The sequence below is a fragment of the Leptopilina boulardi genome, unplaced genomic scaffold (genome assembly GCF_019393585.1).
Source record: "Leptopilina boulardi isolate dan_hultmark-lab unplaced genomic scaffold, ZJU_Lbou_2.1 LbouV2_213, whole genome shotgun sequence".
In the NCBI taxonomy this organism is placed as follows: domain Eukaryota; kingdom Metazoa; phylum Arthropoda; class Insecta; order Hymenoptera; family Figitidae; genus Leptopilina; species Leptopilina boulardi.
Window position 1 is genome coordinate 1,533,416 of NW_026137767.1, and position 23,734 is coordinate 1,557,149.

The 23,734-nt window shown below is 27.7% G+C and overlaps 1 protein-coding gene across 10 annotated transcripts in view; it reads left to right on the forward strand.

Annotated features, from left to right (window-relative positions):
• Positions 1 to 22,587, forward strand: part of LOC127278959 (uncharacterized) — a 230,291-nt gene extending 207,704 nt beyond the window's left edge. For 8 of the 10 annotated variants that reach the window (XM_051300949.1, XM_051300942.1, XM_051300941.1 and 5 more), the window contains one exon: positions 20,239 to 22,587. In XM_051300949.1, the coding sequence (XP_051156906.1) occupies positions 20,239 to 20,473 (235 nt within the window). In that variant the 3' untranslated portion in view covers positions 20,474 to 22,587. Of the gene's footprint in view, positions 1 to 2,249; positions 2,487 to 20,238 lie in introns of all 10 variants that reach the window. The other 2 variants (XR_007842567.1, XM_051300944.1) reach the window with 2 other exon arrangements.
• The last annotated feature ends 1,147 nt before the right edge of the window (positions 22,588 to 23,734 follow it).

Here is a 23,734-nt window from a genome sequence, read left to right on the forward strand (position 1 = left end):
AACTTTGTACAGTATTAAATTTCTCCTAACGAATAAGGGGTCATTGACATCACAGAAAATTAAAAGGCATTAAAATAAGCTGCAACGGTTATTATTTTAATCCAATTTTGCTTATTTTAATCCATTTTGGTATTAAAATAAGTAAAATTGGATTAAAATAATAAGCGTTGCAGCTTATTTTAATGCCTTTTAATTTTCTGTGATATTACGTGATACAAATTGTAGGTAATTAAGTTACAATGGGAAGTAATACTTTGTCTAACCCTCTCCCGCTCCTAAAGATGTCACGTAATATATGCCCCTAATAATAAATTAGTCTTTGCCACAAAAAATGTTTTTACATCTTTCACTACTTCCAAATATATGAAATATATGATATTGTTAAAATGTACTTTTTATTTTCTGAGGCTCGAACTGCTTTACAGTCAACAGCCAAATTAAACTAAACCACTAACATGTATACTCAGAAAACCTGCAACTGATAGGCTGTTTTGATGTTTTATGTCATTCAGTTTAGCAGTCTTTAGAACCACCTAAGTAGCACGGAATTTTGCTTGAATTTCACGGTGATATTAAGTGGGAATATTCCCTTAATATCACAGGAACATTCCGATCAATATCATAGGGATAGGCCCTCAATGTCGCGGAAATATTCCCTCAGTATCATACAAATGTCACGCAAATGATACAGGAATATCACTGTGGAATGCCCCCATGAAGCGGAATATTCCCGCTTGACAACTCCGTAACATTTAAGCAATATTTCGTGCTAATTGGGCTCTTTATCCCAGTGTTCTCCCACTCTTATACCTATGCTCTAAATCTGTTTTTCTCTATAATCTTTACTTTATTCAACGTTATCTTAATTTTATCCTCAACTTAGGTTTTTCAAAATCAACTGTAAGTCTTGCTGTTTCTCTACTCTTTTATTTCTCTTACTTATTATTTTCTTAAATCAAGTGATTCCTACATAATCAGAAATTTCGTAGAAATCACATTAAAACTTATTGACTTAATAAAATATCATAAATGCTTATCATAAGCTTCGTAGCATTAAGCTATGACGTTCATGTGACAGCTTTTCTGGCGAACCCAACGCATAGGTATATTTATATTATTATCATACATTATTATGTATATGGTATGTTCTTTGGCAGCTTAATTCAAAATTGAAATTTTAGATATTAATAAATGGGAAATATTAACGACTCTTAATATATATTTTTTGATGTCTTGCTTACCTCTATTTCCTCCGATAATAAGATTTTTGATTCTTCGATTACTGAGATTGCTGAGGACTTAAGAGAGCTCTCCAGTTTAAATTATTTTTCTGACCTATACACGTAAGAGGTTTGTTCTTGTTCGGCTGGATACCATTCGATAAGTTTTGGGGTAACTTGGAATTATCCTTTTCACATTTTTCTACCTCCTTGGTTGATTTTGATCTTCTCTTCATGAATAAGCAGTGTTGTAAATCGGTTAATAGCCTGACAACATTACTAATAATTTCAAACAGCTGACAATAAGTGACATCACGTGAATCAATTTGTTTTTCTGACTTTCAAGAGTCAAATATAATCGTGTGCATTTTTCCCACTGCAGTGCTTGGCTCTGTCTAATATATGTCACCTCATTGCTGCTTTAATTTAATTTGAGGATTAACACGAGGCGCGCCCGCAATTTACAGCTTTTAAAAAATGAAAAACTGTGTTTTTATAACTTAATTTTTACGTAGGAACACAAATACACAGATTTAAATAAAAGAATATAAATAATTTGTTATAAAATTGTCCGTGATGTTGGATCAACTATTTTGAATTTTAAAAAACTAACAGCAAATTTGTAATCACCATTCCTAAAAATCCCACGAGTAAAATAGTAGCATGCGATCTACGACTGAAATAATGGCAAGTTATTATAATTGTCGAAAGAGAGTTTGAAGGGATGTATCTGTTAAAGATAAATGAAAAACTAGACGAAAGGTTTCTTGAAGACTTGATTATTTATAATATAAAGATTAACCTAATTTTTTTAAATTATTTAAAAAATTGAAATAATATTAAATATTAATTTAAATTAGAAATTGAAATAATCAATTTAATCTACTTAACTGATCCATCACTGATGCATTCATCTTATCTAAATTTTAAATAAACTTTTGAATTTCTGGGTCATCAGTATCATCATGATCTTTATTACTATCTATTTGGTCAAATATCTAACTAGTGACATCAAAAGTATTTTTTCAGGAATTTCTAGCAATACAAGTAATTCAATCACTACAGATAGAAGAGGCAATCTTTTTCCTTTTTGTAATCGTGAACTTGAGCTAAAAGGTGTTAAACATGGATCTGAAGAATCTATGAGACGAGAGATCATGTCTTGTATTATAGCTTCTCAACAAAATTTTCGACTGTTTTGTTCCCAATAGCACTTGTAATTTTTGTTTCGAGCTTCGAAAGGTTCTTCTGCAAACATTTCCACAGGTAAAATATTATTTTCAATAAATTTAGCGCCATGCATCACTATCTTGCGTAGCGTCGCCGGCATGTAATACCAATTGTAATATTGTGTATACATTTTTGCAGTCTGATGACACAATACATTGAATTTTTTAGAACATATTGGGAGATGGCAAGATATAGCAATTACGATAGTTAAAAAGTTACGAAACAGCTCCACATTCAGTTCTAATCAGCAAAAATTTGTGAATCTTAAATTACTCGACTGTATTACCATCCTTACTAGTTCCATTACCTTCGACATTGGGCATGTTCACCTTTAATCCCAATTTCTGACACAAAATGCACGAAAATTGATAAATTAGAAGTATGATTTTTCCATGACGCCTATAGTCGTCAGTGTCACTGAAGGAATTAATAAATCCAAGCATGCAGTATATTATCTCCCTGTTGCAGTGAATTTGAACCAGAGAAGAAACATCCTTTTTTAATATTTTCAAGATTAATAAACTATTTTCGGTGTCGCAAGGCGAATCAAACATAACTGCGATAATTTTGTATCAGTAGTTGCATTCAAACTTTACCAACTATTAGTCATGCGTGTAAAGAAAAATGTAATATATATATATATATATGGGAGAGTGACAAACAGTGGGACACTTTTTTTCAAAGACATATTAATATGTCAATTTTGTATATTTTTGAACACTTTTTGGTATTATCATAAAGTTTGAACTCTTTTCTACACAAAGCACATATTCTATTAAGATTATATTGTGATTAAATAAAAAAATTTGAAGTTTTTGAAACTTGATACATTTTTCTTGTTTTGAAGGTTTGTGTTTAACAGTGGGACACCTATTATTAAGAACCAAATAATCATTTCAATAATAATATTAAGCTTCTTACTTTGTAAATATATATTTTTTGATATTATTTTTTTTCACGTTTACAGTACTGCTGATCATACATCATAATTTGGTCACAACCTAAAAACAATTTGGAGCAAAATTTCAGTAGTCGTTCTCTTATCAAGTGTTACTTTTTAAATGTTGTCCAACAATAATTGTAATAATTATTAATTATAAATTTTGATTTTTTTTGTTTTTTAGAATAAAAAAATTATATTTTTAGTCGCTGTGTATGTATAAATGCGCATGCGTATAGCTGACACAACTTATAATTAGTGTTGCCAAAATCCACGTTTCATAAACTGAAATTTTTGCCTGTCCCAGTGTTGAATGTCCCATTGTTTAAATTAAGCAATCGCAACAAATTATTTAAACACAGTTTTCCTAAAAGTATCAAATTGAGACCAAAAATTGCATCAAATCTTTGCAACGTTTTGATGCACATAAGTTATATCAAAAAGAGATCGTTTTGTGTATCATTTTTAGAAATGATACACGAAACGGTCTCATTTTTTGATGCAAACAATTTAATCAATTTATATCAATCATGGCCGAATTGAATCGACTCAAAATTAAACGAATTTTTTTCAGATATTTTGGTAATAGTATAATTGCGGAGACCATTTCACTATTTAATTTCAATACGAAAATAACAGAAAATCAAAGACAATGTGCAATTCGATAATTAAAAAGTGACAGCTTATAAACATAACCTAAAATGCATGAGAAAAAATTTGTCGATAAAATCAATATAGCCGAGCTTTTTAGAAGGTAGATGGCAGCACTCATCTATTTTCTTTCTTTAAATTTTTTCTGAATCGTTTTTATAAAAAGCAAAACTGCCATCTACCTTCTAAAAAGCTCGGCTATATTGATTTTATCGACAAATTTTTTCTCATGCATTTTAGGTTATGTTTATAAGCTGTCAGTTTTTAATTATCGAATTGCATATTGTCTTTGATTTTCTGTTATTTTCATGTTCAAATTAAATAGTGAAATGGTCTCCGCAATTGTACTATTACCAAAATATCTGAAAAAAATTCGTTTAATTTTGAGTCGATTCAATTCGGCCATGATTGATATAAATTGATTAAATTTTTAGCATCAAAAAATGAGACCGTTTCGTGTATCATTTCTAAAAATTATACACAAAACGATCTCTTTTTGATATAACTTATGTGCATCAAAACGTTGCAATAGAAAAAGATACAACCAAGTTTACTGTGTAATAAAAATTGTTTGTGAAATTTTAAAATATTTTAAATTATTGAATATTATACTTAAGGGGAGACTGCGACGACATTTTCAGTTATATGAAGGAGTTTATGTAAATTATCAAAAACCTCTGTCCTTATAGTAATTTTTACGAGGAATTCATTGGTCATAAAATAAATTGGCCAAAAAATTTTTTGACCACTTTTGGAAATGTATTTTTTGATAAAAACGAAATATTTCAAAACCCATCCATAGTTTTTTAGAGAACATATTTTTATATTCAAAAAAAATTTACCAACTCAAAATTTTTATTTTTACTATTTTTAAAGCTTTTTTCGAAAAAAATATCATTCTTCCATCAAAAAATTTATTTGTCACATTATTTAACATTTCATATTTAACATTATATATAAAAATTACAATAGAAAAAAAAATTAATTAAGAAGCCTTTGAAAGTGTTTTAAAAATTAAAAAAAATTTACGACCATCAAAAACGGAAATACAAAAATTAAATTAAAATATTAATATTTTCTTATTTCTTTACATTAGAATGCAGCTGCTTTGTACGTTTTACCTTCAGAATTCTTTAGAGAACGTTCTTATTTCTTTTTTGCAACTTTTTTAGCTTTCCTAACTTTTTGATAAATTTTGATGCATTCCTCTTTTTCAATAATGAAATCAGGACCATAAACTTGCGACTCATTCAAATGCAGTAAGGTTTTTGCATCTCCGTCTGACAGGATTGTTGAGTATCTCAAATCAAATGATTCTGATCTCTTCCAAATTTTAACAGCAGCTGCCATTTCCATTGCTCCCGATGATCCAGAATGATTTTTTGGACTATCTTCTCCAAGTTCGATTTTCGAAATAGCACATTCATGGCAATATTTAGACATAACTTCAAAATCAATCACATATCCAGTTTCTACATCAATAACACACCCTACTCCAAGTAAAGATGTGTGACCTCTTGTTAGCCAACTACCATCATAACTGACAATTATATCTGTAACTTTTTTTTCTTCATTCTCAGTCATGTAGGCATTCTTCACTTTGCTTTGAGCATCTTCAAAAATCTCTGCAACTTTTTGCATTGATGATTTGTTTATCGAATGCATATATATCTGTAGAATGTATTCTCAGAGAATAACTTCATGCTCATGACCATGGCAAACAATTCAATTCCACAGTAATTTTTACCCATTTGAATGAAGGCGAGAGCAATGCGAAAATTAACGTCGAATACAGGGTTTTGTACATTTTTGTCCTGTATTTTGCTCGAGGTAAATGCTGATGAAATCGTTGGTTCTAGTCCACTTTCTTCACAATTTATACACCTAACATCAACTTTTTTTGCAAAACCGCATTAGACATCATTTACGTTTATCTATACTTTATTTGAGAAACACTTCTTGCATACTAGACCTTGAAGAATATTGTGCAAAGAAGAAATTTCAAAAAGAACGTAATCCTCCTTAGTTTGTGTTACAAAGACAATCTGTGTTTCTGATTCTAATTTATTGCTATCAAGTCTTAGGTTCAATTCATTTTCAGATTCAATTATAATATTTACTTGTTCAATAATTGACGAATTTTTAACTTTTAAATTCTCTTCAAAATTCTCTTTAGAATTCGAAGTATCTTTACTCTATCTTCTTTTTAATAGTTCGGAAAATCGTGTAAAGTTTTTTCGTTTCGCCGGCATTTTATGCAAAACTCAAAAAACAATTAAATTATCAAAAAACTACTCAACAAAAGAACATGAAACGAAATAACACAAAAAAAACTATTTACAAACTCAAGTAGCACGTGATATTACAGTAATATTATTATACGAAACTAATTACAAAGCTCACTGTCATGTATTAGGAAAAAAGTGGATATAAAGAGACAAGTGAAAAACAACTTTAAAATTGGTAAATACATAAAAAATTACTTCATTTGTTTATAGATGCACAGTGATTTTTTGAAAACTTTATTGTTTTATCACTACTGCATAAAACGCCGGCGAAACAAAAAAACTTTAGACGATTTTCCGAACTATTAAAAAGAAGATAGAGTAAAGATACTTCGAATTCTAAAGAGAATTCTGAAGAAAATTTAAAAGTTAAAAATTCGTCAAACATTGAAAAAATAAATATTGTTATTGAGTCTAAAAATAAATTAAACCTAAGACTTGAAAGTAATAAATTAGAAGCAGAAGCATAGATTGAATTTTTAGTAAAAACTAAGGAGGATTACGTGTCTTTTTTTTAATTTCTTCATTGCGAAATATTCTTCAAGGTCTAGCATGCCTATGAAAATCAAGTTATATTCTTTGAAAAAACATGTTGCAGATAAATGTATTCGATAAACAAGTCACCAATGCAAATAGTACCAGAGATTTTTGAGGTACTCAAAACAAAGTGAAGAATGACTACTTGTCTCAAAATGAAGAGAAAGAAGTGATAGATATAACTGTTATGATGATAGTTGTCAAACAAGAGGCCATACATTTTTTCTTGGAATAGAGTGTGCCTCAAACACACAAAGAAAAGAAATCTATAACACTACAACTAATTTCCTAAATCGTGACATTGATTAAATAAATACAAAATAAAATTTATAATTGAACGCTTTTGCCATATACGTAAAGTTCCAAACTCTAGCACTAGATTTTGCTCACTTTTCATTAGTTATTTGAATAATTATATTTTTCAATATGTAGAATATATTTACTTGAAAATATGCCAATTATTTATATAATGCAGGTTAGGTAAAAGTTGGAACTCCAATAAATCAAATGGTAAAATTGGTTTTTTCAAATTGGGATCTCTTGAAATTGAGGATCTCGAAGACAAAACTAAAAAGTAATAAAACTACATCATTTTACATGTTTTCCCTTCATAGGTTTTCAATAAAATTTTACCAGTATTCGAAAGACTATTAGATGACACATTGCTTGAACGTTGCAAAAAGTGCAGAACCCAAAATTCAAACAAAAGTTTGCATAGTCTCATTTGGAACAAGTGTCCAAAGGAGAAATTTGATTAGAAGAAGCCTTCTTACACGCAAACAATTTATTTTTGGGAAGAACTGGACACGAAATTGCTGATCGAAGAGACCAAAGGAGATCAAAAAAAGGGGCTATTAGAAACAACAAAATTTATTAAAAGTTAGGAAAGCTAAAAAAGTTTCAAAAAAGAAATTAGAACGTTCTCTAAAGAATTCTGAAGGTGAAACGTACAAAGCAGGTGCATTTTAATGTAAAGAAATAAGAAAATATTAATATTTTAATTTAATTTTTGTATTTCCGTCTTTTATGGTCGTAAATTTTTTTTAATTTTTAAAAAATTTTCAAACGCTTCTTAATTAATTTTTTTTTCTATTGTAATTTTTATATATAATGTTAAATATTAAATGTTAAATAATGTGAAAAATAAATTTTTTGATGGAAAAATTATATTTTTTTCGAAAAAAGCTTTAAAAATACTAAAAATAAAAATTTTGAGTTGGTAAATTTTTTTTGAATATAAAAATATGTTCTCTGAAAAACTATGGATGGGTTTTGAAATATTTCGTTTTTATAAAAAAATACATTTCCAAAAGTGGTCAAAAAATTTTTTGACCCAATTTATTTTATGACCAATGAATTCCTCGTAAAAATTACTATAAGGACAGAGGTTTTTGATAATTTACATAAACTCCTTCATATAACTGAAAATGACGTCGCAGTCTACCGTTAAAAACAGAAGTAAACTCTGTTTGTCACTCTCCCCTATCTATCTATATATATATATATATCCACTAGATTCATTTTTCATCAACCTTGATAAAAAAAAAACATTTTTAAAATCACATCAATTAGACTTTTAAACATGTAAAAGTATCACTTCTTGTTGTAAGTCAATAATTCTTACTGAAGTGTGATTTAAAAACTTTGAAGATCACAGTCAGGCCCATTTTCACTAATTTAAATATGTAATTCTTTTCGATGATCTGTACAGTTATTAAGTCATTAAAAAAGTTCATAATCTAACAAAAAAACCATAGCTTGTTACAAAGACTTGACTTTAACAGAATATAGAATTTTTATTAATTGCTTTATTTCCAAGTAAAAAAAAGAATTGAGAGTAATCGAAACCGAATTGGCGGTGACTAAACTTAAGCTGAATTCGGTTTCGCGTCTAAACCGAATTGGGACGTTATAGTGAATTCTTTTTTTATCTTAAATTCTCTTCACCTGATTTGATTGAATTTATGTTTATTGATTCGAGTTGGTATCATAAATGAAACAAGTTATAAATTCAGATGTTCATTACATGAACATCTTTACGATCAGCAAAAAATTTGCTTCTTCGTGGAGAAAGCATTAACATTGAAATAAACACATGTGCATACATTTTTTTTATTTAATTATATATAATTATTATAATTATATATAATTGTAAATAATAATTACAGGTATGACTTAATTTTTTTTAGATAAATTGTGAATTTTCTATTTTTAACTTTAATTAATTCTTTAAAAAATCAAATGTATACTATATATATATAACAATAGATTCGTTTCGATGCAAGGAATACAATTGTTTTATGTATAAGCTTAAATTTAATTAAACACTAAATTTTTTAACTAAAATGTGAATTTTTAACTTTCAATAATTCTATAAAATTAAATTAAATGTTTACTTTATATATATACCAATGGATTCGTTTCGACTTAAGGAATACAATTATTTTATGTATAATCTATGTGTCCGGAAATGCTATTTATGTTCTGTTCCGTGCCAGTGAGACATAACAAAAATGTTTAAATATTCAGTTCCGTGCCAAGGCACAAAACAAAAATGGTTATGTATTTAGTTCCGTGCTAAGGCACGAAACGAAACGAAACTGGTTATATATTCGGTTCTGTACCAAGGCACGGAACGAAAATAGTTGTATATTTAATTCCGTGCCGAGGCACGAAACGAAAATATAGAGGAATTTATTTTCGTGCTATAAGCAGAGAATGAAATTAATTATTTGAGAATTTTATTTCGTTCCAAATTCGTAAACAACAATAAATGGGGCCAGATTCTCGGTCCTGTTTACATTAAGTGTCCTTGCACACAAGGATATTATCTCACAAATTTAAGAAAATATTATCCATTATACTCTGTTTCAGGAGAGCTCGATATTTTTAAAGACGAATTTGGGCCCTTTACGAGCAGAAAACTATAAAAGGAGGCGTATATTATTTTTTGTTTCAGCAAAGAAGCTTTCTCTTTTATTTTTTTTAAATTTGATTGATTTTAGTCATAGGAAAAGCAACACATGTTACAATCGTTTTCATATAATTGACTATATTTTTTTGAAAAAAATCTTGGAAACGCCTTCTTCATTTAAAAGTACAACCTTTTACAACAAGATGAGCAGAAAAATCTCTCCTGGAATAGAGTATAGATATAATATATTACATATTATATATTATATTCAAAGATTTCATAGGAATTGGAAATTTTATATATAGTAAATAAATAAAATAAATAAGTCGCATACAATAAAAATTATTTATCAACACGTTGACAGTCTATTAGATGTTAAATAAGATTTCCAAGAAATTCAATTAAAATAAAATAGATATAGACAAAATATACAGGGTGTATCATAACCGGGAACTATCAGGAAAATATATAAATCATAAAATATTCTTGAACTTTTTACTCAATTATTATTCCTTAACAGCATTCGGATATTCAAGATATACTACCCTAGAAGCACGTAATATATCCTCAATATCAAGGTAATAGTACACGTGAGATTCGTAATATAACGCTGTAATATTACAGTAATCTTACAGTGATCTTAAAATGTCCGCCTCAAGGTAATATTACCGGGAATATTACTGTAATATTAACGGTAATATTACAGTAATATTAACGGTAATATTACAGTAATATTACAGACTGATTTGAGTTATTCATAAAGCATAAAAAACGTAAATATATTATAAGTCAATTTGGCTTGTTGGTAAAACTCTGGACTCGTGTGCTTTGAGTTCGGGGTTCGATTCCCTGGATGGGTAGATTTTTTTCGTAAAGAAATGTTCCCATAATATTACTGTAATATTCTCTTGTAATATTACCTTAATATTACGGTATAATATTACTGCAATATTACTATAATATTACCTTAATATTAGCGCGTAATATTACAGTAACATTACCGGTAATATTACCTTGAGGCGGACATTTTAAGATCACTGTAAGATTACTGTAATATTACAACGTTATATTACGAATCTTACATATAATATTACCTTGATATTGAGGTTATATTACGTGCTTCTTGGGTATGGACGTCCAAGAGACATCCATTGGATATCCTAGAGTTATCCATAAATATCTTGAGGACATCCTAGAGATATCCAAATTTCCCGATATCTCTAGGACGTCCAAAGGATATCTTGAATATCCGGATGCTGTTAGGGTTATAAATCACGTACATTATAGAAAATAATTAATATTCAACAGATTTAATCAAAATATTCATATTAATAATGAATAACATTTTGAAAAATTATTCGCCATATTGGATCCGCCATTTTGAATTTTGAAAACTAATATCGGATTCGTAATCAGCGACCCCAATAACAATTAAGTAACGAGTTCCATGTAAATCCGATAATTTTTTTAAAAAAATCGTCTGACATTCTTAATTAGCGACCCCAAAAACCCTTAAGGGTACAATGATCTGTAAACTTTGTTCAGTATAATAATATATAACTGAAAGGGTTAATATTAAGGGTTAATATTATTAATGTTATTATAATCCATTTATTGAATTTTATATAGTATTTTTATTTAATCTTAGTAATGAAGTAAACTGTAGAATTAGATAAACATTCATTTCTCGGAATTTATGAGACTAATGTTTTACATAATGTTGAATAGAGTGTTTAGAATCAAAACAAAATCCGAGTCTATTTAGTAACGTGTCAGGATACGTAAATGTATTATTATATATTTCTGTTTTTGAGCTTGGAACAAAATAAGATTTCTATAATTTCTGTTTTTGAGCTTGGAACGAAATAAGATTTCTATCTATTTTTGTTTCGTTCCTCGGCACAAAATATACCTAATTACCTCTTATTTTGTATCGTGCCGGGACACAAAACAAATTCCTTAAGTAATTTAGTTTCATGCCTCTGGCACGGAACGGAACAAAATTATAATTCCTTTTAGTTCCGTTTCCGGACACATCCCTGCTTTTGAACCTGTTTTTTATGAATTTTTTAAGTCACAGGAATAAAGTAAACAAAATTTGGTTTCGAGGACTTTAATTGTTAACTTTTTAAGTTTACGAAAAAATATTTATTCTTAAAAAAAGTTTCAATTTGTTAACTATAGAGGTCGCTAAAGTTGTTCTCGTTTCTCTGGAGGGCAAATCGGTGGGCAAGATTCCGGTTAGACCGTTTAATCTAGAACAAAAATTCAAATTTATTCTTAATTTGTAATAGATTTAGCTTTAGAGTACGTAAGATATTTTAAAAATATTAATTTTTGTGGATTTGGCAGCTATTTGAAGGAAAAAGTCGATTTTTAGGTCGAAATTTTTTCAAAAAAAACTATTGCGAAAAAAAACAAACTAACCAATAAAAAATCCGCTACGTACGTACTCTAAAGCATTAGTAAATGACGATCAAAAAAAATGTTCTCCGAAGTCAATCCGATCAAAACTGTTCAAGCTAGACTGCCCACCGTTTTGAAAAATGTCATTTCGAGAAAAACGCGTTTAAAGTTTTGACATATGAAAACTTATAAAAAATTGAACTCAACGTTAATCTGCGATGTTGTTACCACAGTAAAAGAGAAAATAGCCAATAGCGCTAACAAGCACTCAAAGGGTTCTTAAACACCTTTTGCAGATTTCGATTTTTTCACATAAAATAGCTTCAAAATCGCTTTTGATGATATAATTTTTATTTTACACATCATAAAGTATCGTTTAAGAAAACAAAAAAAATCGATTTTTTTCGGGTCAAAGGTGTCACTCCCCCTTAAACACAAAATTTTTTAACTAAAATGTGAATTTTTGATTTTTTAATTTACATTAATTCTTTAAATTTAAATCAAATGTATACTTTATATATACCAATCGATTCGCCTTGACGTAAGGAATACGATTTTATTACACATCACCTTAAATTTTTCTATTAAAAAACTTTTTTTAATAAAAAAAAATTTGGAAAAAGACAATAAAATTTTTTCTTTTGGGTATTTTTTAAAATCCTTGTGTCCATTTTGAGATATTAATGTGAGAAATAAGCCTACCAAATTTTACCCAAATCCATTAAAACCTATTATAGTTATCGTGTTTACAAAAAAAAGATCCACACATACATACACACACATACATCTTTATTCATCAGGATTTCATATAACATACTTCTATATAGAAGAAAATTTGTTTTCACCATGTTTAAAAATTTTTATAAACGAGAGGAGTACGAAGCCTCCTTCACAAGGAAGCAAAAGTGATTGATCTTAAGTGTAAAAATGCCGATTACGAATAGGAAATATGGAATTTTGTTAAATTAGGAAAATGATAAATTTGATAGTACGGGGTACTATCTAGATAGTACCAGTTACCATATTTGATCTTACATATAGGGACAGTAATCTAGATTCTATCAGTTACTATCCAGAGTGTACGTAGTAACATCTTGATTGTAGTGGGTAACATAACCATACTTTTTAATATCTTTGATAATACCGAGTAGCATAATGATAGTACCGGATAACATCTACTTTTTACCACCTTAAGATCATAAATTCTTACCATCTATTTCTCTCCGTGCATAATTTAAAATTCATAAAATTTTGTTGTATTTTTTCTCCACTTATTACGTATTTTGCGTCTTTGAAGTTATATATAAATTATAAATTAATTTATTGTATATTTTTACAACATCTATTAAATTTTAAGAAAATTAAAAAAAATATATAAATCACACATGAAACCTAATGTGACTATTAAATTAAAAGTCTGCTAACTTATACAAATTTTAACGAATTTCAACAAATTAGGGGTCATTTGAAGCAGAATTGACTACGCTTTCGATGTGTAAAAAGAAAGAAGGTATATCTCATCAGATAACAGTTACAAATTGATCAAAAAGTTAAAAAATCATTAAAAAATCGAAATTTTGCAAAATAATTGGTTTTTATCGTCATCAATTAAGAAGATACAACCAAAATCCTTTATATACAGTTGCAAAGATCTGTCTTTCAGCTTAAAAATTTAAAAAAAAATTTGAAATCGGGCAATAAATAACAAAGTTACAAGGATTTTTTTACAAAAAATGGCATTTCGTCTCTAAAATCAAATTTTGAGGGTGTATAAGCAATTAAATATACACCATTCTTTTCAGTTTTTTATGCTCTAGAAACTATACTAGGTCCGATAAGAAGTTTTTAAAGTCATATTTTTTTGTAACACAGTGTTATTATTAACATAATAACAAAATTTTATTTAAGAATTATTAATTAAACAGTGTTTAACAATGTATAAGTTTAAATTTCGCGCCGCGCATGCGTGTAGAATATGCGTACCATAGTGTATCAGAATTTCAGCGTGCCAATTCCATAATTGTCTCTGTACGAGTTGGCAACGCTTCTGTCAAAATATTTTGCACAATTTAAGGGATTATTATTAGTACATCTTTTTTCAAAAAATTTATTTCATTTTTCTATGATCTGAATTGGAGATATCGTGCCCGCCAATCACAAGTAGGGATTATGACAGCAAGATAATCCATAATAAATAAGGAATAACAAATTTTTGTTAATTGTTGTTAATTGTTGTTACCCCTTCTTTTAGGTATAAAAAATTTGAAGTAAATAAAATAAGTTTTGTAATAAAAAAAAATGTTTAAGAAAAGTCACTGAGATGTGGTACAATCCCCTTAACAAAATTTCATATTTCCTGTTCGTAATGGGCATTTTTACTCTTAAGAACAATCACTTTTTAATTTATGATGCCAACTCGAATCAATAAACATAAATTCAATCGATTCAGGTGAAAAGAATTCAAGGTAAGAAAAAAAGAATTCACCGTAACGTTCTAATTCGGTTTAGACGCGTAATCGAATTCAGCTTAAGTTTAGTCACCGCCAATTCGGTTTCGCTTACTCCCAATTCTTTTTTTTACTGGGTTGAACATAACTTTTAGAAATTTTTAAAAATTTCCTAAAAACAAGAGTTAATTGCAGCTTTGTATAACTTACTTATATCTGCGCAATTGATCCGTCGTTTTTATTTTATTCTCAATTCTCAATTTAATATATATTGTCTTCTACTTCCTTTTTCAACTTTATATGAATCTAAAATTTATTCTTTTATTAATGTTGCCATATTAGAATTTCGTGTTCAAATTATATATAAACGTTGAAAGTTAAACAAAACAAATTATATTTTAGTACTGCTACATACACACTTAACCCATAACTGGCACCATGGGTTCAGTAGACCCGAGCAATTTTGCAAGCTCAAATTAAAGGAATGTGTAGCTTTTGAATATATTTTTTATATTTTGATATAATAGTAAATTATAATTATAATAGTACAATTAACAAAAAGAGATATAAAATGATTATATCAATTTGTTAAATTTTTCTAAAGATATTTATAAATCACTAAATTCGTTGATAAATTAAAATTGCTTATATTAAACTTGAAACGTTCACTATTATATTTATATATGTTTTCGAGAGGTAAAAACATGTATATATGGAATTGAATCTTTTGGACGCAAGTTTATAAGATCTTATTAAATATTTATAAAGAATAAGATGCTTATATATATATATAATATATATATATACTTACTTAATTCGTAAGACTCGAGAACGAATATATTTTTGTCTCTATGAGACTGTAAACGAAAGTCTAATGAAACTTAAAACTGATTAAATAGTCTATTCTGCGAATTTAGTTCACCCGTGCAACGCGGAAGATATGAAGGTTGAGTTTGGCAAAGCACCAAACACTTTTCCTGGAAAGAAAGGAACTTGACGTGAATCTGCCTAAAAATACCAAAATGACTTTCACGAAAGCTAACAGAACATTTTCAAAATATATTCTACTTCAAACCAAATTTAAACCCTCTTTAAATCTCTGTCCTAACAATAAATAAGCTTTTATTTTATGTCCTTGTTACTATGGAAAATTTAAGTCTATTTTCTGTCCAAACCTTAAAATATATTTAAAAAAAGATAAAAGTTGTTGCATAAAGATTTTTGCAATAGCTAATTACGAATTTGAAAAAACTATTTGATTTTCATGCAACTAAGTATGTTGCGTGCTCTGGAGTCCCTGAATGCAATTATAACGTAAGATTATTATTGAAATTTAAAAATGTATTGTCAGATTGTGAATTTGTTTTGAAATATAATACAAATAAAAATTTCCAATTTATTATTTATTGTTTTCAAATGTAAAAATTTTTATTTATTTCTTGAAGTTGAATTTTATCATTGAAAATATATAACATTTAAGTTAACATCAAAATTCATATGCAATTTAACGAGAATTGAAATTGTTAAATTGCTGTTGATATATTATTTTTTCTTTCTTTTTCTTCCAAGCATCGTACAAATCCAAATATTAAATGAGGTACATATCTAAAAAAAATTTCTTGTACAAGAAAATGTACATGTTCATCTGCTGAACTTGTACTAGTTCTGGTATAAAGAAAATGTACAAATTTGTCACCGGAATTTTGTTCTTAAGTGTAAAAATTCCGATTGCGAACAGGAAATATGAAATTTTGTTAAATTGTGAAAATGATAGATTTGACAGATAGAAGCATTGTGTTGATCTATGACTTGATCATATTATGAATTATGATTTTGAGGTTCGCGCTGAGGGCGCTGTGTGAATAAGTTAACTCTTTCTCCCTTTTTTTCTAAAAAGATGCACTTATGCTTACAACGCTCTCAGCGTGAATAGATCAACACTATACAGCCTGCCTGTCAAATTTATATCTATATATATTTCCTGTTCGTAATCGTCATTTTAACACTTAGAAAACAATCACTTCTTTCATTTATAATACCAACTCGAATCAATAAACGTAAATTCAATCGATTCAGGTGAAAAGAATTCAAGGTAAGAAAATAAGAATTCACCGTAACGTTCCAATTCGGTTTAGACGCGAAATCGAATTCAGCTTAAGTTTAGTCACCGCCAATTCTTTTCGTTTACTCCCAAATATTTTTTTTACTGGGAAGTTATAGTCCGATCCGACCAACTTTTTTTCACTTAGTACGCTACAGGAATTTTATCCCAAGAATATGTACGAGAACATACATACATTTTCTTGTATACAAATATTAAATATATATTTTCTTGTGCAAGGTCTGATACAAGAACTTGTTCTAAATTTTGGTACAAGTTCACCTGCTGAAATTGTACATTTTTTGTGTATTTTCTTATAGGTACAAGATCTTGTACCTACATCAATATTATTTTCACCTACTAAAAATTTATTTTGAACTACAGTTGGTGAAACTTTGTTCAAAAGTGCATGTGTAGCCATTTTACCCAACTTTTTGAGTAAAATTTATACAAAACATTTTCTCAGTGCAGGATTATACATAATTAACTTACTTTGTTCTTTCCATTCCATGTTATTTAATTTCCTTCTTTCTTTTCTTATTTATAAATTTTTGAAAAAGATTAAAAATTACGAGGTGCTCAGTACAGATTATAGGTTAACTGAAGACTGTTTTTGACAACAAATTTACTTATTATAAATAACTTTTAATAAATATTGAATATGTATAGTTTTATCATTAGAATATGGTTTTTCTGGACATAAGAGAATTTTTTTATTTTGAACAACATTAAAAACTAGGTTTTGGCCAGAAAATAGAGTCAAATTTCTCATAGTGCCTTGATCTGATATATTCTTTTTACAAACTCACGCAAGACATATTGAATCTTCTCTTGAATCTTTCTCTCTTTAATTAATACTCATATATGCTTGAAAACCTCATATCGTTCACCTGAAGTCGAACATACTTATTTGTTTGAGATAGTTTGGAAGTCGCTTAACTTTCAAGAGGAGAGGAGAAACTACGTGTATCTTTTATGACGTTTTCAAAAAGAACGCAAACTATTATAGGTTTTATGCAGTACTAACGTAAATTCCTAAACGCCCCAGAAAGATACGCACTTATACTATCATTTATCTTGTTCTCAAAAGTTGTAACACTGACCCACAAGAAAACTATCTTGAGCATCAGAACAGAATAACTTTTTCTTATATATTCTGATGAGATGAAATTTGCGTGAAACTTGATATTCTAAATCTGCAATCAAATTTTAAAAATTAAAAATTTCTAATACAATATGGCGGACGAATTTTTTAAAAATTATTAGTTTTGATGGAACTTGATATCTAGGGGTCACTAATTATGAAATTAAAACTAAATTTTTCAAAATCAATATGAGGTATTCAAAAAATAGTGAACGAATTTTTAAAATTTATTAGAACTCATTAATAAGAAGACTTGAATTACATATAAGTCAATATATGTATAGCAATTGTAATGGAAAAGCAAAAATTTTATATATAAAATTTATTAAAAAATACATACTTACATTTTAAAAAAATAAAGTTTATCTCGTAAACAATGGAAGATATAAAACTGATATAATTTTTTAATTTTACTTCATTAAAAATGGAAAACAAGTATAATATTAAAATGTCAATTATTTAAACATTATAAAATAGAATAATGTTTGAAAATCGAGTAGCCGGAATTAAAGGGAATTTGATTTCGCGTTTTGCTGAGTAGACAGAGGAATTAAGGATTATATTGAAATTAAGATGGTTAAGAAGATTCAATGGTATTGAAATTTTCAATTACATTCTATTCCAACCTTATTATGGGACAAGCTACAGCTTCTCAAAAACATCCCATTTAAAAAAAATATGTCATGAACCATAGTTTTAAGCATCCCCCTATCCCAAAACGAATAATATTCGTTTTGCTGTATATAGCAAATATATTAATGCACTTATATCCATCCAGATTTGAAGTTTCCACTTTCGAGGGCACCCAACCTTTCATCTAAAGAAGGGAATAGAAATTGATTAATCATCAATCACATATTTGTAAAATATACACAGAAAAAATTTATTCGCTAAAAATTTTAAAAATTTAATAAATTTAGATGAAATTTCAAGTGGGGGCATTACTTTATACTATTGGATTAAAATTTTGATCGCTTTAAAAGAAAAAGAAGAATAGACATACCTATTGTTTTTATTATATATTCCGAAATTCAAATTTAAAGACTATATGTAAATAATAATTTGTTTTAAAATGTATGCTCCCACGTGGAAGGATTCTATAGAAATTCTATTTCTACAGAAGATTTGACAATAATTTCCACAATTTTTTCTACAAAAAATTACATCAAATTTAGAAAAATTATTAGAAATTCAAATTTTACATACAAGTTAAGATTAATTTACAAAAATTAGAATTCATTAAATTAAATATAGAAAAACTAAATAATTTGTGCGTTAATAAATGAGACTTTTATTAAGTAAAAATAAATACCCTAAGGATATTTAGAATATTCTACGGACGTCCTAGAAATATCCTAATTTCCGGATACGAATAGGATGTCCATAGAATAACCAGTAATATCATTTGCTGGTAGGGTAACTATTATTGTGTAACTAGACTTTAAAAAGTTAAATATTTAATAGATAATAATTATTATTTTCTTAATTTCTATGAAATTTATTGTAGATACTCTTATTATGTAAACTCTTGTAGAAATTTTTGTGGAACCTCCTGTAGAACAATTCTATAGAGCAATTCCGTAGAATCCTTGTACGTAAGTGATTTTTTAAAAATATTCTATGAAATGCTCCCAAATAGCACATCATATTGCAAATTGCAACAATGTTGCCTCCATAATTCCGTGCAAGGATCAGAATATTGCATTTCAAAATTATGTCAATATTAAAATGCTTTGTGACCTTAGTGTTGAGGAACTATTGCATCACGTAAATAATAAAATATGGCTAATATAGTGGTTAAGATTGACTTAATAATGCATCAGATAATATTAAGACAATATTTCTGAAATGTGTTGTTCTGAAATAAAAAATACATATTTTGCACGAATAAAAGCGTATGTTCAATGTCAAAATATTGATGCCTGTTAAACAATTTCTAATGATAAAAACTCTCTTAAATTTACGTGATTACTCTCTTAATTTGAATCAGTGAAATTTCACTGGTGAAATAGCTAGAAGTCGGTTACTGAATCATTTAGTGAAATTTTCACTGAAAATCAGTCATATATCACTGATTTCCAGTGAAAATTTCACTAAATGAATCAGTCAATCTGTTTTACCCATTACCGATAATACAGATTGACTGATTCATTTAGTGAAATTTTCACTAGAAATCAGTGATATATGACTGATTTTCAGTGAAAATTTCACTAAATGATTCAGTAACCGACTTCTAGCTATTTCACCAGTGAAATTTCACTGATTCAAATTAAGAGAGTAGACTAAATATAATAATATTCAATGGACGTTGAACATCAGTTTTTCTACGTGTCAGGTCAAAATTTCTAATAAGACTTGTTTAGATGTTTCAGGCGATCCTGTGAACCTGATTTCATCCGGTTGCCACGTCACCACATTCATCATCATCATCATCATCATCGTCGAATAGAAACACATTCAAGAAGCTGCGATTATTCAAGGCGCTCAACGTCTATAGAAGCTCACAGCGAAACTCAACATTTCGGTTTACCGATTCTCAGCATTAGTGAACCCAGCCCTCCAGATGAAGCTGACAACACTGTGGACGAATGCTTGTAGGACTTGCTTGCCGAGGACTTCCCTAAGGAACTTCTTGTCTGACTGGAAAACTTTTGTTTTCATTAAATTGATTCACGGGGGATCCACAGACGTCTTCAATATATGGGATTATCAAGTACCTCGGCAAAACTGAAACTAACTTAAGATTGTGCTTCATTTTTACCAGTCCGAACGTGTGTGTGTGTGTGTGAGATATTAATTAATGAACTTCTTAATTTCAAGAAATGTCGATTATATTGTATCGAACAGTCTCTTAAATGTATCCAACCTTACTTCTAATACGATTCAAAGAAGTCAAGAAACTTATGAGGCTGATTATCTATTTTTTATCAAATATTATAATACATAAGATCAAATTCATCCCAATTAAAATGGTCCAAAAATATAATTTATAAATTCTAAATATTTTGTTTTTTAAAGAAAATAGGAATATAAAGAAAAGCACATTTTTACATTTTCATTATGATCTTAATTAAAAAATTCATCAATCTTAAAAAATTTAATATCTTCTTAAACTACTAAAGACCAATTAAGATTAGCTTCACACTATATTTTACTAACTTAAAAAATGTAAAAAAACATAACTCATTATTGCAGAAAGAGTTCCATTAAAAACTTACTGTTATTTACATACATATATAAATTTAATGAGTTGGGAAGAAATTTCTCTGTCTTTTTAAAATACAAAAATTTTAACAATATTTCTGACACAGAAAACTATTACATAACTTGTAAATTATTTCTATCACATTAACTGTAATAAATATGTAAATTTATCTATACTTAGAAATGTGTTACTTATTTAAAAACATTTCTTTCATCAGAAAAAAGTATCTTTTCATGAAAATAGTTTAAATTTAAATGAAATTTTTGAACCATTTTAATAATTACATGATTTCTTATTCTGAAGGCACTTTGGTAACGATCTTATAATTCTTTATCAGATATATTTCTTGTGTCTTCAATTGTATATATGACATATATGAAGACAACAGCAATTATGGGAACAATGAAACGTATCTGCGAGGAGTTGAGAACTTGGGGAACAAAAGCGAAAATTGATACTTTGCTAATAGTACTAAATAAAAAACCGCGCTTCCATCAAATCTTTAAATTCATTCTCGAATTTTAATCGAGAAATAAAAAAGAACCTATATTATAGATTAAGGATTCAAACCAACAGTTTCTTCAATGAAAAATAAAAATATTTTACTGTCCCATTCAAAGCGTTAATAATGGTCAATTATAATGTTTAAAACAATAATAAAAATATAAACGAAGTAGAATAATAATTTAGTTTAAAATTCTCTGGACCAATTTCAAAACACATAATATCTAAATAGAAAGTACTAAATGCTTAGTACAAGAGTTAAAATTAAATCGTCAATTACAAATCAATACAGAGTCAAAATTTCAGAACTGGGATACTTTAATATGAACCTTTGAATTAAAATATTCATTTACATACATTTTGACTACAAGGTGAACTAAAAACCACATCTTAATCACGTTTTTAAATATTTTTATTAGTTATTAATATATGAATTTTTACGCACTTTTTTAATCTAAATTTGTAATTACATGATTGATACCATTCAAAAATTCATAAATCCATAAGTACATAAGTATGTTAAAAATAATGCTTCTACTTATAAAATACTACAGATAATTTAAAAAATTAAAATTTTTATTTAATAAGTAACTCAAAAGTTTAATAACTTCTCGAAAAAGTACTTAATAAATGATATCTATTTTTAATGTTTTCTGTAGTAGCTATTCAAGAGGTGTATTATTGTTTAACTTGAGTGTATAACATTTTTTTTAATTTTTATCATGTAGCATTAGAGTAATCGCAAATATAACATAAAATTGCGTAATATTTCAATTATTGATAACTAATTTAATGAATTTAATAAATAATAAAATAAATAAAAACTAATATCTTTAAATCATTTAGAAAAAAGATTTTAGTTGTATATTAAATATGTTCGCCTTATTAATATGTCGATTTCAAACTTTAAATTATATGTGTGTGCCATCTACTTGCAACAGCTGGTTAACCTCATCTTAAAAAAGGTTATGTATTAATAAAGTTCTAGAAAATAATATTTTTATATGCATCCTTTATTTCGACATCAACTTTAAGGTATATGTACCAGTTTTTTTAAAATGGCGAAAATTATAACCTTAAACAATATTACACTGGTGTTTAAAGAAGAAGTTAAAAATTTTGACATATTTTTGTAAATTATATTTTACAATTAGAAACTTTTTCTTATTCCGCATGGTGGTCAAGAACCCGAAAAAAGTTTAGGTACGATAACGACGGAATCAGAATAGATTCAACAAAAATGAATGCAATATCGGCAAGTAGGGTTCTAAAAGGATTTTGAAAATGTGGATGAGTACAAATCCAACGCTAATTGCCGATTTTGCATTCATTTTTAAAAAACATATCCTTCAAGAGGATTTTCGCAAAAATTTTCCTCTATTTTCAAGAATATTTTCTTTTCTTTATATTGTATAATAGGTTATAATATTTTTAACAGGTTATAAAACAAATGAGTGCAAGTTTTTTTTTTTAAACAAAGATAATGTATTAAATAATTGAGGAAGTTCACATCGTTTGATCAGGATTTATATGAAAAGATTATTATGATATGCGACATAGGAAAAATTATCATTCATCAAGAATTAAAAAATTACAAATATTTCATAAACATGAAATCCTATGATTTTGTTATTATGATTTTCAGATTTCTGGAGATCTAAACTCTATGTTTTTTGATTCCGTCGTTACCCAGTGTGCAAGGATACAGAACAATTCTGTAACAGTTCTAGAACAAAAAAGAACAGGTTCTAGAACTTGTTACTAACTGGTTACTAAAAATGTTGTCCCCCTGAAGGAACAGTTCTAGAACAGTGTTCTAGAACATTGTTCTAGAAGAAATCCAGAATAATTACAAAACAAAATTTTGTTTAAAATGATCTTTTTGCTTGAATAAAATAAGAAAAACATTTGTTATACATTTACATAAAAGTCGACATTTATTCACTGTTAATCCTCAAATCAGTTCTAACACACATTAAAAATTATTTTTGATCTTTTACAAATAATAAATTTAAATATAAATTTGAAAAACAATTTTTAAAAGTAATGAAAAACTTATGTATAAACTTATGTATAATTCATACAATCTAATTCGGAGCATTACTATAATCATTTTAATTATTCGCATGCAACATTTTTTACATACCAAA